Genomic DNA, 18546 nt, shown 5'->3' with positions numbered 1-18546 from the left:
AAGAGGCATTTCAACACTAATATTTGGAATGTTTAGTATCTGTTCTCAATAATTGATAAAGTAATTCGGTAGAAAGTCATTAAAGAAGATACATTAGTTGAAGAACAAGGCAGCTAGACTTAAACCATAAAGAATGTTTCCTTTCACAGCAAAATACACATTATTTTCAAGAATATATGGAACAGGGCCGGGGATTTAGCTGGATGGCACCACACCTGCCTTGTAAGCGCAGTCATGAGTTTGATCCCTGGTACCAAAAAAACAAAAGAATATATGGAACATTATGGAACATTCTCTTCTTAAAACATATGGGGAACCATTAAACAAGGCTTAATTGTATTTAAGCCAAACAAAATTATGTTCTTTAATCATAATGAAATCAATAGAAGGAAATTTGAGAAATCTATAAATATTTGAAAGTGAAACATTTCTAAATAAGAAATCATAAGAAAACTAGAGTTTTGTTTTTCAAGTATTTTAAATAATAAACTTCAGAAAATAAAGGAGAAATAATTTTCATCTCATTTTGTGAAGGAGTATTTTGATACTTAAGCAAAAGACATTACTTAGAAAACTAGTGACTAATTTCCTTCAGTAATACAGACAGAATAAGCCACAAAAATCTAGTTACTATGCTCAGTGCACAATTCTAATAGCTGTGCTACAATACCCTTTATTTTGTTCTGACTAGCACAAGTATTATGTTTGAGTTTATGTATTATGAATTTCATTTAAAAACTCATTATTGCATGTGCTAAAATTTTACCTTATGCAGTATACTCAAAATAATAGTTTTCAGAATAATTATGTAACAAACACATCTAAGTATGCCATCCATCTTAAGAAAACATCTATGTACTGCACCTATGAAGCACCTTTTATACTTTATTTGTTCTTCCCTACATTGTTTTATGTTCTTCTTTCCTGATGGAGCCAGTTTCCTAAATTTTGAGCTAATTATTCACTTGCTTCCCCATATATTTTTACCTTTAATGTATGTTCTTCCAAACAATATATTGCTTATGTTTGTTTTATAATGGAACAGTGTGTGTGTGTGTGTGTGTGTGTGTGTGTGTGTGTGTGTGTATTGGGTTTTCTGCCTGTAAACATTTTATTGAAATTCATACATGTTTATGCATACAATAAGTAGTTTACTTTCAGTGAACTGTTTTATTACTTGGATATTCAGGAGTTTATTTACCTATGATAAATGTCTCAGTTTTGGCTCTGGGTAAAGATGGTTAAGAAAAATACAAAGCCCATAGTAAGGTACACTAAATAAAGGTCGAAGGTAATGTGTTTTAGTGTCTAATGGTGATAACTTTGATCATCCACCTTGAAGAATGTTTTCTTGACGTGTCACTCGGATACTTTTATTATAGTTTCTCTTTTACTAGTAAGTTAATCTTGGAATGATACTCATGCTTACCAATACTATTATTGAGAAGAATAAATAACAAGGAATGACTGTGTACCACAGCCTGTTGTCATTGCTGTGTTTTTTGTTTGTTTGTTTGTTTTTTGCCTTGACCACTGGTATTAGCAATTATGGTCATAGTTAACTTTCTTTTTAATCACGAGTGTTAAAAAACAGCCATTTTTATGTGTTAGTGCTCTGTATTGTGGTATTAAACTAGTTATTTTAATTAAGTAGTTTATTGTATTAAACTAGATAATTTTTAAGATAGTCATGTTTACAAGTTGAAGGAAATTAAGAATGTCATCCTCTGTTTTTAGGCATCTCCAAGAGTTACTGTTGATGACTATTTAGTAGCAAAATTAGCAGATACTTTAAATCATGAAGATCCAACCCCTGAAATATTTGATGACATTCAGAGGAAGGTATTATATATTTTGTCTTTCTTGAAAAAATGTGTATTTCTATGTGCACATAATTAATATTTCAAAAAGTTACTGGAATGTTTGAAAAGAATGGTAACGAGAAATATTAGTTATAATACTTCTCAGTTATAAAAATGTAGACCAATTAGATCAATTTATTTTATTTCTTTAATTTTATTGCTTATATTGGGTTGCTTTCTTTGAATCTGACTAACTAAAGAGCCAGTCTTCTAGTCTTGGAATTTGATGAATTGATGATATATAAATAACATGTGTCACAAATTCATTTTAATGTGCGCCATTACGTGTATTTGCGTCTTAGAAAATACTTCATAGAATATTTTAGATAACCTATTGTCATGTGTCTTATTTTGCCATAGGATCCTTTTCCATTTAATTTAGCTGCTGGAGAAACTAAAAAAATTATTATTTTTGAGAGTCTCATGATTGTTTGTATCTTGTAACAGATACTTTACAGCAAGATCTCAGTGTAGCTTTTGGTGAAATCTTTTTTTGTTGTTTTTTGGGGGGGTATTTTTTTTTTCAGCTTTAATTGAGTTTATTGGTACATTTTAGGGATACAGTACAGTTACATTCATTGTTGGGATCTTGTACCTCTACATGACAAGTCTTGGTTCTCAGTTTTTCCCCTTGTCCCTGCCCTCCCTTCACCCCCTCCTCCCTTCCCCATCTACAAACACTTTATTTCCATCTTTTCATTATCTCACATTTTTTTCTTTTACCTTATTACCCTTCCCCTACCCATCCCACCTTCCCTACACCTTTAGCTCCTTTCTTCCCATTTCTAAATGTCAGTAATCTTATTAGGATCTTCTGTATTATTGCAGATTATTCACACCAGAGAAACTGTTTGGTATTTACACATGTGTGCCTTATTTATTTCACTTAGGAGTATATCTTCAATATGTATCCATTTTCCTATGAATGAATCTATTTTCTCATTCTTTATGGCTGAGTAGTATTCCATTTTATAGAAAAACCACATCTTCTTTATCCAGTTTCCAACAGATGGGCAAATGGGCTGTTTCCAAGTTTTAGCTATTACAAACTGTGCCACTAATTATTATTATTATTTTTTTGGTACTGGGAATTGAACTCAGGGCCGCATGCTTGCCAGGCAGGCACTGTTGCCACTAAGCTATATCCCTGGCTTAGTGAAGTTTTATTTAGTAAAATATCACCATGTATTTATATTAATCATTGATTATCTTGTTTTATTTCAACAAGGTATATGAGCTGATGCTACGAGATGAACGGTTCTATCCGTCCTTCCGACAGAATGCACTATACATACGCATGTTGGCTGAGCTGGACATGTTGAAAGACCCCAGTTTCAGAGGATCAGATGATGGGGATGGAGGTGAAGTGGTGCACATTTTACATTGTGTGTGTTTGTATCCCTATATGTTTTGTGGTTATCAGAAGAATGACCTTTTAAGCAATATAAAAATGGTTTTGAGGTCCAAATATAAGTTGTAATTACTAAAATCTATAATAAATGTGAAGTGTAGTTGCTATGTCAAAATGTCGAAAATTTAGTACCAGGTTAGACTACAATTGTTGAAGACTTCAATTCTTGAAGAATGTTTCCTTGAGGTGTGTCATTCAAATACTTTTATGGTAGTTTCTCTTTTACTAATAAGTTAACTTTGGGGTAATAGTCATGCTTACCAGTAGGGTTATTGAGAAGAATAAATGAGATAACAAGGAATGACCATGTACCGTGGATTGTAGAGCAATATAAAAAGTTGCAGTTTTTTTTTCTATCTTTGTTTCCTTTTCCAAATTCTACCTCAGTGATGGCAAACTTCTTACAGACCAAGTGCCCAAACTGCAACCTGAAACCCACTTATTTATTGAAGGTGTCAACATTGCAATTAAACCTGAAAACTGTGGTTTTAATTTAGAAAAGGCACTTCATCCAATGGTTGGCTGCTGGCGTCTCTGCTCACCACTGATAGCGAGGGCTCTGTGTGCCCTCTGCTGCACATGTGCTATAGTTTTGCCACCACTGTCCTACATAGCATGGAAGACTTCAGGTGGGAGACATAACAAACCTATGTATTCTAACCTTTCACCTTTCTCAAATGAGGACACTCAGATATGTCAGTCTGTTCTAGTATGAAAACCAGACTTTCAAGAGTCAGAATATTTAATTTTACCCCCACTCTTAGGCGAATTCCCTTTGTAATGTTGATATACCACACTTAATTGCTTGAATATGTGATTTAAAATGGTATCCACATATTCTATAGGAGTAGTTTTGGATCCTTTAACACAAGAACACCTCCAGTCATTTACGTTGACTTTTAGTTTCCATTCCTATCTTTCCTAGCCACTTTCAGTGCCACTTATAGAAGCAAGCTGTGTCATTTTAAACATCTCCAAATGTCATACTTATTTAAAATATAAATTGGTTTTCATTGAAGTAGATGTGCTTCTCTTATATATCAATGATTAGCCTTTCACATTTGAATCATTGAGTCTAGGACACTACTTTCCAACATTCTACTCCCTGATTGGTGAATTTATTTACCTTTTATACTGAGAAATTATCCCAAGACCATTGATATAACTTTTTCAAACATAATTCCTGTTTTCCACTTGGCTTTATATGTCATTTATTAAAAGTAGTTATTCACATTTTTGGTATACTTTTTATGACTTTTAAAAGTTAATCTTATCCACACCTCATGTATTTTAGGCATTCCAAAGTATTCTCTACTTTTTAGACATGCTGAAGTAATTGTCTAACCCAGATATTATAGTGTACCTGACTTTAAAAATGTTGTATTCTCTGCAGTCACTCTAAAATTAATGGACCAAGTCTTGTTATGTTTGCTAGTATCCTCTGGTGATAGTTTTTTTTCTTCTGAGGAAGAAATATGATTCCTATTTAACCAAAGTTAGATAAATAGTAAGGTAGATAGCGGGATGGCTTGCTTGTTTGAGCTATCCTTAGCTTTCTCCTCTCCTTTCTTTCTTCTCCTTTGGTTCATGATTCCCTTTCCTTTCTTTTCCTTTTCCTTTTCCTCTCCTCCCACCTCCTCCCCTCTCCTCCCTTCCTCTCCTTGCATTTGCCATGCAGGCCCCTTGCCACTGACCTACATCCCCAGCCTCTTTCTTTCTCTCTCTCTGTCTCCCTCCTTCCTGAACTCAGGACTTTACTCCTGTCAGACAGGCACTGCACTACTGAACTAATCCCCGGCCCCGTGATTTCTTTCTTTAGTTAGATCAGCTTTAAACATTTTAAAATTTTCTCTTATCCAGAATTTTTGGGACTGGAATTTTTTCAGATTTCATGCCTTTTTGATTTTGGAATATTTGTGTAGACTTTATAGTCGTGCATCTCTAGTCCAAAAATCCAGAGTGTTCCAAAATCTGAAACTTTTTGAGTATCATGTAGAGGCTGTAATTTTTTTTTTAATTTATTTTTTTAATTACCGGGGATCAAACTCGGACCCTTGCGCTAGAGGACAGGTGGCAGAACCACTGAGCCAAATCCCTGGCCCCTAACTTAGATTTTGAAGCATCTTAGATTTGATTTTTGGATTAGAGATTCATCATCTGTAGATATTTTCTGTTTTACTAAAATAAAATTGTAGGGTTTTTTTTAATTGCACAGTTTTAAATAAATTATGCTTTTTCTTTCACATTTTAATTTCAGTCACATTATTTTTCTCACCATTTTTAGCAACTCTTCTCATATTAATAGACATTTATTACATTATTGATTAAGTTTAGCCAAGATTGATTTTATGCTGTGTTTGTAGATCTTATTGTTGGTTAAGAAAATCAGCTATGCCTTATTTTGCTCCTAAATTCTTTTAACTTCCTTATGGTGGGAAGATTTAAGAGGTTAGAATACCAGAGAAGAGGTAGGAGAGACATTACTTGAATGAGAAAGAGACATTTATCTACTCATTTTATATAGCAATTTCCTGTGTACCAAGGGTTCATTTCAGGTGATGTTTCCTGTTTGCTTTTGTGACTAAAAGTCTGGGGAGCCAAGAAATATTTTTAGACTTTGGCGTTCTTTAATGTAGAAGGTAGTACTAACTGCCTCTTTCTGTAAGTAAATAATAATCTTCCTCTTTGAAGACCCATAAAGAGCACCAAATTTATAAATAATTTTAAGAGTTTAAAAACATTCTATAACTTTACCTTCACATAGATATTGTCTTACAATAGGTTTATTTGATTTTTAATACTTTAGTTGGTAAGTTAGTTTGCTTATATAAACAATAAAATCCTGGGGGAAAGCTACATTTAATAAATTTAATTGATTATTCCCTAACATTTGTTTTAAACATTTATTTTTTGTTGTTGCTTTTTAAAAATTAAATGGTATTGTATATGGACTTATAGATATTATATGGTTTATTAGTTATATATTGATTTAAGAATCTAAACACCTAACATTTCTCAGCCAGATCTACCCAGGAGAAGTGGTCTTGGTAGTTTCATTTAAAATCAACCTATTTGTCCTTCACACTAAAGATTAATTTTATTTGTAAATTTGTTTTATACAATGAGTCAAGTAAGGAGTTCTGATATTTTTTAATGGGCTTCATCATGCAGTGTTTTCCTCATCAGATTGTGTTGGACAACTTGATATAATCCTATGAGAATTAAGAATCAAGTTATTTAATAATTTCTCTTCTGTGAATGAACTTTTTTCTTTTACTAACTGTCAGGTACATAAATATTTTATCATTGAAATGCCTGTTTGACTTGGAAATTTGAGATGTAAGAGATTAGATATTTGGGAGTAAACCATCATTTTTCTTTACTGCTCTCTGATGTTTTGCCTTATGTGACTTGTATTCTTGATGTTTGAACCTTAGATAAAGCAGCTGCTTCAGAAGGTTTTTACTGTATACTGAGTTGAATTTTCTCTTCACAGAATCTTTTAATGGATCTCCTACAGGAAGCATAAATTTGGTAAGTACTAATTTAGATATTTTAAATATTAAAGTGACTTGAAAATCATGCAAAAGTCTGAGTCTTGACAAATGTAGATAAATGATATATTAGAAACCCCCAAATTGTTCTTTGTGTCATAGGACGTTAATTATGCTTTTAAGAAAATGTGAAGTTCATATAATAAGGGATATGTAAATTAAAGCTTACATAATATACAGTATTTTATTTTTTAAAATGGGATTAGGCCACACCTACATAATTGCAGATGCACTTTATGAAGGAGTTTAATTATTTTTCTGTTGTAATATTTAGTACTGGATGTTTAAAGTACTTTAATTCCTTTTTGAGATGACCTCAATTCCCACACAGGCCTTGAACTCCTGTGTTCAGGAATTTCTCCTGCCTCGGTTTCCTGAGTAGCTAGAGAGACATAACAGTGTTCTATGAATTTTTCAAACCAGAGTTTGGTTGGAAGGAGGAGGTAGGGTAAAAAGGAGAGATAGAGAATTTTTGGTTTTGATCTAATGTTTCACTAACTACTAAAACAAATCAACCAGAGTGGTATGTCAGATATTTTGAAATTTAGTACTGTTATAAGTCATTTTATATCAGTACCATTTACATGTTAGTACTTAAAAATATTACAGCAAAAATGAATTTCTCCTAATACATGAAGCTTTAGTAATAATATTCACTATAGAAGTTTCCAAATGTAAGGAAACTTTTCCTTGGCTTAAAATTTTCCATTGCAGTGTTTCTGTGAGTGTGTAAACACTAGTAAATGTTTTTTCCTGTAATCCATATTTGCAATAAATGCTTCTTCAAATAAGAGAAATATATCTCTTTTGTCACTTACATAAAACAGCATTCTCTGGATTTAAAAAGTCACATTAGAGATCATTGACTTTAATTTGTTTTTCCCATAAATTTGTTAAATTTAGACATTTACGCAGCTAGAGTCTTTCACATTCTTTTCAGAGTGCATGTATAAATTTTGCTACCAGCATTTTAGAAATATTTTAAACTGTTATGACACCTTATTCCACTGTACTAAGCAAAGGGTGTGTTTGGTGTTTTATTCACTGTGCAGTTGAGATGGGCAGGTAAATTATATCTAGCATATATAGCAATACTGTTAAAATTGGGTTTGTTGGGCCATCACAAAAAAATTTATAGTTTCAGCTGGGCATAGCGGTATACAGCCGTAGTCCTAGCTACTTGGGAAACTGAGACACAGGAAATGCTTGAGTAGAGCTTAGGGCCAGCTTGGAAAATACGACTAAACCTCCTCTCAAAAAGAAAAATTTGTAATTTTAGTTTTTGCTTTAACATAATGTTAAAAATATTTTTTTCTTATAATAAGTTTAAGAATCTTAAGGATTATTTTATACATTGTCTTTTTTCAGGACAACACTAATGTGCTTATTTTAAAGCACAACTTTTAAAAAATCAGTTAATACTTATATTTCTAAAGCAGATGTATTTCTGTAGCAAATTTACTAATTGTAATTTTATACTCTTTTGTTACCTGTTCAATGTAATTGTAACTAATGTTTTGTAATCAGATTTTTTATAATATGTTGCAAAAATAGTTCTTAATATTTATTTTAAATATGTTGAAAAAGATATCTCCAAAATCAGGACAAAATATAGATGAACAACTAGGAGTTGTATTGTATGAGATACTAAAATGTTTAAAGTTACAAATATGTATATTTAGCTTTTAAAACATTACCTACAGGGGAAGGTTATCATTAATAATGCTTTTTAAAAAAAAAACAAAAAAACAACTTGATTTATGTTTCCTGTGCTAGCTTATAATTGAAAGAAGCTTTGGTAGATAACTTACCACAGGCCAAATAGTAGCAAAGTAGTCCATTTCCTTGAGGCTTCTATGTTGCATGTAAAAGTAATATTAAGGTAAACATTGTGCTGTTTCTATTAAAATGTTTTATTACGGGCCACATGAGTACATAGAATAAGTGCATTTTATTTCTTTTTAAAATATTTTCACTTAGAGTTTATCCTAACAAAGATATAGAGTAGATGGTAACAAAATTTACCACTGCAAAGGCTGAAATATAAGAAATAGTAGTTGATATGACTAAAATCTCTTAAGGTATCAGTGGCAGAACCTGGAATAGACCTAATTTAATTCAATGGTTCTGCCACTTCACTGGGGAAGTCCTGTATCATCTATATAGAATTATCACAGTTTGCTTCTCTTGATGATCAGTCTTTACTAGAAACACTTTTGGTTTTCTTTATGGTATTCAGTTGCTTTAGTTTAAATGACTTTACGTCCTATGAATGGCTGATATAAGTAGTTAGATGACTCTCCTGGTAATAATTGGTGGGCTGGGAATTTGGCTCAGTGATTCCACTACCTGCCTCAGAAGCACAGGGTCTTGAGTTAGATCCCCAGTAACACACAGAAAAGAAAAGAAGGAAGGAGGGAGGGAGGGAGGGAGGGAAGGAAGGAAGGAAGGAAGGAAGGAAGGAAGGAAGGAAGGAAGGAAATAAATAATATTTGGTAATAGGCCCGAGGATTTAGCTCAGTTTGCTCAGTGGTGCTGCCGCCTGCCTCACAAGCACAAGGTCCTGCGTTTGATTCCTGGTACCAAAACAAAACAAAAACAAAAATAATAATTGGTAATAATTGGTCAAAAAGACTCATTTAGATCATGTGGATTTTAAAATACGAAATATGTCTAACGTGTGCATAATACCTGTGGTTTGGGGGTTACCAAGACAACTCCCAGGCTCAGGAACTTGCTGAGAAGATGCATAGGACTCTGCACAGTCCTTCTCCTGCCTAGAGTTTATTTCACTGAAAGGATACAAAGCAGAATCAGCAAAAGGAAAAAGGGCATGGGGAAAGTCCAGAGGAAACTAGGTACAAATTTTCAAAATTTTTCTCAAGGGCAGTCAAACAAAGTATTCTTAATTTCCTAAGCAATGAGCTGGGAACATAGATGTTGCCACCAAGGAAACTCATCAGAAACAGTACACAGGTTTGTAGTAGAGGAATCTGACATAGTGCATGCTCTGTCTACTATACGTGGAATCCCAGACCCAGAAAGAAGGCAAGTTTTTGGCATAAACCACATTGTTTGTAAAAACAATTTGAGATACAGTAAGCCTCATATTAGTTAGATAATGGTAGGAACCTTCACTTAAATCTTAACTTGCTAGGTGCCATCTAACCTTGTGAGCAGTTTTTTAAAGAAGAGTTTCAGGTGACCTTGCTAGTTCTCTTTTTGTCCAGTGTGCCTTCATTATATGATTATGTTCCCTTCATATGTGTGGGCATATTTACATGTGGTTAAATGCCTTTAAACTTAGTCAAGATTGATTTTGTATCATTTAATAATAATTTTATAGAATTTTTTTGGAAATTATAATTAAATCAACATTTTAAATTGCCATTTGAAAAATAATTTCCCATATAAAAGTTTTAGTCTACATTCACTTTAATGAGTAATCATAATTATAGTTAACATTTGCTGTGGTTGGTAGTCTTCTAAGTATTCTACATATCTTCTCATTTAATCTTCATATTACACTGTGATGTAAGGAACATTCTCATTTTAGAGCTAAAGAATCTGATTAAATTATTTAACTGATAAAATTTCTTATAAATTAACAAATAGTGCAAGCTTGTCGATAGTGTATTTCAACATAAAATGTTAATACATTTGCTTATTGTCCCATTTTTACTTTCTTGTGATACATTAAATATAATTGAAAAATAGCAATTTGCAAAATATGAACAAGCAATGAAAAAGAAATCATCTAATTATTGATTACCAAAGTGTTTTATAGTTTCTTAATCTTGGCTTTTCAAATTTTCAGTGTAAGTGGAGAACTTATTGTTTAAGTGTGTGAATACAAATAACATTAAGTATGCATGCAGAATATATGAGCAATACATATTTGATGTAGAATTATTTTAAGTTTTTCCTGTAAAGTTTAAAAATTCTTTTTTTTTTTCTTCCAGTCTTTAGATGACCTTTCAAGTGTAACTTCTGACGACTCAGTGCAACTTCATGCATACATTTCAGATACTGGTAACAGACTTCATACTGTAACTACTATTTTTAAAATGTTGGTTGTTTCATTCTTAAGCTATTTTCTAAATTTAATTTTAAAGCTTTTTTTTTTTTTCTGTTTCTGGTCTTTTTTTTTTTTTTTTTTTTTTCCTGCAGCATGTTCTTCATTAAATCCTGTGATGTTTATTTGCATATGTTTGTGGGTGTTTTCTTTTCTCTGAAATTGTCATTATTAGCATTTGAAAAAGCTGTAACATTCTGGAACCAGTCTTCCTCTTTGTACTTGAGTCTAGCTGTTAATTGTTTGCTTGAATCTGATTTGGGGAGATCTTTATTGGGGAGCTCTCAGTTCAATTTTTGCTTTCATACATGCAGAGCCAGACTGAATAATGTAAGTAAAGCCTTGCTGTTCATAAGTTTGTAGAAGTTCAAAATATGCTTGAATGAGCTCCAAAATCTGTAGGGCATCATGATTAGCCAGCATATACGGAATTGTTAGTGTACCCAGGAAAAAAATCAGTTTCTTTCATTGCTGTTGCATTATTAGATGATGCTGATGAGTATTAGATAATGATAGTTTTCTTACCTCACTATTCCTAGAATATGTTTTTCATGTCTCATTCTGAAGTTCAAACATACTGAGACACATACCTCAATTCAATGTCATTCTTCCATTTTAGATACTGAAACAGATCCCATAGTATGAGTTTAAAAATACTAATTTGCATTTTATGAAGATCATTGTTTTATTTTGCTTCTCACTGGAGCTAGAATCCCACTTTTCATTTTCTTCCCTGCCAGAGTTAGGGAATAAGTTTTTCATGTTTGCTGATTCATTTGTTCCTTTATCTTTTGCTTATAGTTGGTACATAAATTGCTATTACATATTGCAAGGTAAAACCATTGTCATTTAAAGCAGAGTCTTCTTGTACCTTTTGATACAGTTCGTTGTCCCACTTTTTCTTTCCAACATTTTAAAAATTATTTTTAACATCTCTCATCTTCTTTGTTGGCTCATCTTCAAATTATGAGAGTTTGTTAAAGTGTAAATTCTTAGTGTTTATCTTTTTATTTTTTGGTGATTTTAAACTTATATAAAAAAAGACAGTGTCTACTTCTGTTGTTAATATTTATCTTTTCTGAGAGTTATAATTTTCCAGTTGCTTTGACTGTTCATTCAGTAAGTCTTTACTAACTTTTTAAAGAGGATGGAGAGTATTATGCTAGGAATTTTTAATAAATTACATTGTCAGATGAATATTTATACTGCAGAGGCAATATAGTATTGTGGTTCAGAGCACAACTTTTTCATTGAGTTGCTGGAGTTCGAACCTTGACTCTTCTGCTTAATAGTTGAGTGAAGTTTATTCTCTGTATTTGCAATTTCTTCATCTGTTAAATGGAATAATAATAACACCTACGTCATAGGGTGGTTATGGTACAAATTGCATTAGTTATTAAATGTGAAAGGCATTATATTAATGATCAGTCATAAATACTTATTTTTCTAGTTGGACACCAGAATCTGGATCCCAGTGTCCTTAATACATCTACCGTAAATGTAAACATTTACAGTCCAATGCAGTGCTACTTAGAGTGCTCCATGAACTCTAGAGTCTACTTGCTTCCTTTATTGAGAAAGTGGGAAGGGTGGGGGAAAGGTAATAAGGGAGAGGAAAAAATATGAGAAATTGAAAAAATGGAAATAAAGTGTTTGTAAATGGGGAGGGGAGGAGGGGGTGAAGGGAGGGCAGGGACAAGGGGAAAAAATGAAAATCAAGACCTATCATGTAAAGGTACAGGATCCCAATAATAATTGTAACTGAATTGTATACCTAGATTGTACCAATAAACTCAATAAAAAGAAAAGAAATTGGTTAAATTAAACAATGTGATTAAGGAAATTATTAGCATTATGATGATAGTTCCTTAACTTACTAGGGATTAATAAGTGATCTCTTGTCTACCTGCCATAAATAATGTTGCCTATGGAAACAAAACCTTGGTTTATCACTATCTTCTTAAAATCAATATAAGTAGCCTCATTCTCTTCTTTTGAAATCACAGTACTTTTCTGTCTTCTGCTTTTTAAAAAAATAGCAGCATTACTTTTCCTGTTGTATATGTATATCTGAGTCATCTCCCCTGCCTAGCAGTTTGTGACAAATCCACATTTTCTCTTTTAGAATGCCTCCTTACATTACTCTTTTTCTCCTTTTGTAACCCTTGCTGTTTTCCTTGCTCTTGTTATCTTGAAGTGATTATGGTTAGCGACCTAACTGGCCTCAGCTTTCTGTTTGCTTTTTACAGATCTGTCTTGGACACAATTATAAAGCCATTCCTTTGTTGCCATGCCAGCTCTGTTTAGAAATGGTGACTCTCTGACTTACTGAGAAAAAAAAAGTGCTATGTTGTTTGATTTGCACAGATCTCTGAGAGAAAGTTGACTTTAGGAGGTGAACAGTGAATACAATTAAAGCCTCTTTTGTAGAAGAAGATGACCACAGTCTCTGTAGGGGTTTTTTTTGGGGGGGGGGCAGAAACACTGATATTAGATGAAAGGGAGTGAAGGACAATTTTTAATAGAAATTGCAAATCATAGAAATATGTTGATGAAAGCTTATCCATCACCTCTTGTTAATTTAAACATCTAGTTTATCTGTTATTAAAATAATTTAAGATACATAGAACCTTCTTTGCCTCATTATTTACAAATTAGCAAAATATTATTGTATTTAGTCAGCTCCAAAACTTAACAACTATTTTTTTCTTGATTATGAATCAATGTGATCCATTATTAGAGCGATATAGTAGTCTAAACTGCTATAGGAAATCCTGTTTTCCACATGCAGAAAGGCTGGGAACAATGTTATAGCCAAAGTAAGGAAATCTACAGTACAATACATCATGAGGAAAAACATTCTGAAAAGTGTAGGGGCATTGAAGACAAGGGGCTTGTAGAGCCATAAAGGAACATAAAGATCGCTGTCTTGATTTTGATAACATTTTTATGTTCTCAAGTTTAGAACAGGTGGGATAAGCCAGTGCCCTGTGAAGCTGGAACCAAGTTCTTTGCATAAAGCTGAGTTGTAAAGAGCAGCATGGTGTGAAAAAAACAAACAAACAAACAAACAAAAAAACTAGAAAAGGCCAGCTTATCTTTAAGTTTTAAGGGGAGAGAGCAGGAAATATTAAGATTATGATTGGAAGTGGTATCTGTCACCCACAAGAAATTAAAGCCCAGTTTTTATCCGTCTATGGTTATGTCTGGGTTTAGAAGTCTTCAAGTGATGTATGTCTAAACTCTGAAACCAAAGAGTTAGTAGTTGTCCCTCAATATCTGTGGAGTATTGATTCCAGAACCTCCATGGATATCAAAATCGTGTCCTTTCTATAAGGAACAGGTGCTCATGTCCTTTATATAAAGTGGTGTAGTATTTGCAGATAGCCTTTGCATATCTTCCCAAATACTTTAAACTGTCTCTATTATACCTGGTACAATGTAAATGCTACAGAAATATTTGTACTATGTTGACTAGGAAAAAATGATAAGGAAAAAAGTCTGTAAATATTCAGTATGAATACACTTTTTAAAACCCTTTCTGTTTATGATAAGTTGAATCTCACAGTGTAGAACCCCGAGACTCACATGGCCTACTGTAAGTTTCTGAACCACAGAAACCATACAGTGCAATACTGGGCATTGTAAATGTTTCCATAGCCCAGGGCATTCAAACTGCCCATCGACAAACACTACCTGTTGAAAATGAATTTATAGAAGACAATTTAAAGACACAGGAAGAAATATGAGCCACAATAAGGAAAGTCAGCAGGTGCAGCAAATAAGGTATGTGGTGTCCAAAGAACTTCGAGATGGCAGTCTTCACAGAACATAAAATGAGTATGATTAAAATATTCACAGAGACATCTTAAGGAAGGAATACATAATATGGTAAAAGAACCAAAAAAAAAAAAATCCAGAAATCAAAAAATGCAGTGGTTGAAATTAAAATCATTGGATGAGTTAAGAAATAGACCAGAAAGAGCTGAGAGGAAAATAGTAAAATCTTTTAGACGTAGGGTAAAATAGAATACAAATAGTGGAGCGTCAGAACATAATTCAAAGTATGTCCAAGATTAGTAGAAAATAGGAATAAATTACAATTTTTTAAGACTGCATGGCTCATGTGGTATTTGGTAAATCAGTAAGCAATTGTTGTTTTGTTGTTGTTGTTAAATGCCCAGAATAAATTATTTATGAATTGCCGAATGTTATCAAAGAAAGAAAGAATTGCCTGGAGGTAGATCTTATCCTGTGGCTTTTGCTATTTAGTTGAAATAAAGAAGGCTAGTGCAAAAAGTTATTTTGTTTCTATTGTTTCTCTTCTATAAAATGTAAGAGACACCAGTGTCATACTCTGAGATGGTGCCATGGTAATATCATTAATAATGGGTAAAAGTTTTAGGGAAGAAAATCCAAAATAAATATTATTTGTGGTTGGTAGTGTCATAAACTTTTCACTTATTTTACACTATAGTCCTCACCTGCATACATATGCATATACATGTGTGTGTGTGTGTGTGTGTGTGTGTGTGTGTGTGTGTGTGTGTAGTACAAAGGATAGGAAGGAATCTGTTTTATCCTTTGGTGATATTCCTTTACCTCAGTCTTTCATTTTTAGTTCTTCATTTTGTATTATTTTTTTTCTTTTGTTCTTCAACTTCCTCCTTTTGTGTCTTTTGTTTCTCTTCATTATATTTTAAATGACAAGTATATGCTGACTGTGATCCATATGCTGTGGCAGGCGTTTGTAATGATCATGGCAAGACTTATGCATTATATGCCATCACTGTACACCGGCGCAATTTGAACACTGAAGAGATGTGGAAAACCTATCGTCGTTATAGTGACTTCCATGACTTCCACATGAGAATTACTGAACAGGTAATGAAGTTTTTAAGGCTGTTTACTTTATATTGTTTCTTGACTAAATTTTGATTGTAAAATTTTCTATGGATCTTCAGATGTTGACCAAAGCTAATGAAAGAAAATAAGGTAAGGATTTTTTTATATAATTTATGTAAATGTTGGAATGACTTTGAGCAGTTAACTAATCTGAGAACCTTAACCAGTCTTACCCATTGTGGACTGGTGCCAAATACCAGTGTTATATCTTGGAAAATTAAAATAAGCATACATTTCTGATTTTAAAATTTATGTGTGTGTGTTGTGCTTTGTAGAAGCATTTGGTTTGGAGTAGGGATGGTGGTTGCTAGAGGACATTTCCTGCTTTTGTTGTTGGAGACTTAATTCAGATCTATAGTTATTTAAATGATAACTTCATTCAATATTGTAATTGTTAAATCCTAGATCCTTTGCTAAAATTACTGTGAATTACAACCTAAAATAAATTTTGATATTAACCAAATAATGTTTTAATTCTTACTAAATATAAGTCTGTTATTCTATAGGAGTAACTATAAGGACTCTTAAGGAAAACAAAGATGAACTATTTTTCTTTCCTATTTTTGATTACATATTGAATCATCTAAGTTAAAAAAAAAGTAAAACATTAGCAGATGAATTTAAATAGATGATCTATGGAATTTATTTTAACTCTTTAAAGTCCCATTCACTCATATAGAGGTAATATTAAGCCAATAAAAATAATAAAGATAAAACCTGATTGAATTAGCTAAAGCTTTGACATGATTTTGTACTACTCTAGAAATCAAAAAGTATCTTTTTTAGTTAAGATGATGGAAAAGGTATGGTTGATAACATGGTAATCTTAATAAAATATTTGTGGTTGACGTGAAATAAGCTATTAATGGTTTCAGTTTGATTTTTAAAAGGTTAGTATTGACTTCTGAATCCTATAGTAATGGGACTATTTTGAATTATAATCCTAACAAAATGAATAACTTTTGATATGTCTGTTCTTTTGATGAATAGATATTTATTTTTAGATTAATTTATTTAGACTCACACTGAAATAATTGCTTTAGTCTTTCAAATACTACCTGTTTGATAATTGTTTTAAAAGCATATAGTTCATATATCTTTTTTCCTACCCCTATGCTTTTACCAAATATGAGAATTATTCAAAATAATTTCAGTTGCTAAGAATAGTTTTATTTAGTGCAAATTAATGGTAATTTGTTGATTGTGAAATTTTCATTGTGCAAATAGTTATAATTTTCTTTCTACAAAGAGGAATGCCATTGCCTAATTAAAAATATTCTAGGTAAGATGTAAATATTATGTTCACATATTGATGAATGCAAGTAAAGAATATATTATTTAAAAAAAAACTGTTGATAAGACAGTCCATACAGAAATTTCCTTTTAATATATCACCAAAAATGAAATGAAATTGATATAGTACAGTTTCACAGATGGCTCAGTATAAGTGAATGGGGCATTTTGACTTATTGTTTCCATTTTTTTAATGTTTCTTTTTTTAAAGTCATAGTAGTTATGATTAGTTAAGTGTTGATTGTTCACAGAACTTGAGAATTTAAAACTAAGATTTTAGGTTTTCCCATAATACTAAATATCTGTAAATAGGCTGTTTAACTTTTAGTTCTTCCTTACCTGTATTTTAAAAATTTAAATCCTCTATAAAATAACGGAAGAAAAATTTGGTTACTAGTAATTCACCTGTTGGTAACAGTACAATCTGTTGACAGGAATAACTGTTGACTTTATGGGTAAAAACATTTTTAAAACAAGTTTCATTTTGCTTATTTAGCTTTGTGAGATATGTTTCTCTTAGTCTAACTATATGTACTATCATTTATTTTATTCAATAATATCTTTACGATCTAATTAGATATTTTGCAGACTTACAACATTAAAAGAAAAATGTTGGCAATTGTCATACACTTTTAGAAACAGCCTGAATTACCCATTCATTTATTCAATAAATACTTAAATCGAGATTTTCATGTCTGCCTGACATTCTTCTCGGTGATAAAAAAAATAACAGTGAATAAGGCAGTCTAAGTCTTTGCCTTTAGGAATATATGTATTCTAATAGATAGTATGCATTTCCATTTTATGGAAGTGGATTAAGTGCAGATAAAATTAATATACATGTAGATAAAATTGCTCTAAATTAATATGAATGGTATAAATGATAATATTAAGTATCCATATATACTGAGTTACATACTTAAAATATTAACACATTTTGAATTTTTCTTAATATAGACTTTTAAGTGTGCTTTTAAAATTTTTCTAATGGTATTAGGGATCTAACCCTGGTACTGTAATGGCAGACTTACAGGCCACAGTGTGGCACTTCTTAGTGGTGTAGCAGATCAGGCCAAGAAGAATTGAGAACACACCCGGAGACTAGAGGCAAGTGTACAGCTTTATTACCAGTGGACTGATGGGGGATTTCTCCACAGAGTGATCAGCTCGGAGCTGGCAATGAACAGGGTTTATATAGGTTAAGGGAAGAGGAGTGGGGATATAGAAGCAAGACAGTTAGCATCAGTTCATTGGTTGTGGAAGTTACATTTAGTTTACATGATTTGATAGTGAAGCACACTGGATACAGACGCCTCCTGAGAACAAAAGACAATTAAGGAGGACATGTGTTAGGTGTGAGAGGGGATATGAGCTGGGGGTGGCTCTTTGTCAGTTAGGTCAGCTAGCCACACAAAAAACTTTTTTTTTTTTTTTTTTTTTTTTTTT

The 18546-nt window shown here is 32.2% G+C and overlaps 1 protein-coding gene across 2 annotated transcripts in view; it reads left to right on the top strand.

The window, feature by feature from the left end:
- Positions 1 to 18546, top strand: part of Snx13 (sorting nexin 13) — a 120436-nt gene that overhangs the window by 83193 nt on the left and 18697 nt on the right. For both annotated transcript variants that reach the window (XM_010643332.3, XM_033757088.1), the window contains 5 exons: positions 1738 to 1842; positions 3091 to 3223; positions 6770 to 6807; positions 10790 to 10859; positions 15647 to 15786. In XM_010643332.3, coding sequence (XP_010641634.2) covers positions 1738 to 1842; positions 3091 to 3223; positions 6770 to 6807; positions 10790 to 10859; positions 15647 to 15786 — 486 coding nt within the window. The remainder of the gene's footprint in view (positions 1 to 1737; positions 1843 to 3090; positions 3224 to 6769; positions 6808 to 10789; positions 10860 to 15646; positions 15787 to 18546) is intronic.

Source organism: Fukomys damarensis, unplaced genomic scaffold (assembly GCF_012274545.1).
Source record: "Fukomys damarensis isolate Sample0158 unplaced genomic scaffold, DMR_v1.0_HiC HiC_scaffold_4, whole genome shotgun sequence".
In the NCBI taxonomy this organism is placed as follows: Eukaryota; Metazoa; Chordata; class Mammalia; order Rodentia; family Bathyergidae; genus Fukomys; species Fukomys damarensis.
Note: the sequence above shows the minus strand (reverse complement) of the source record. Positions and strands in the feature narration are given on the sequence as shown.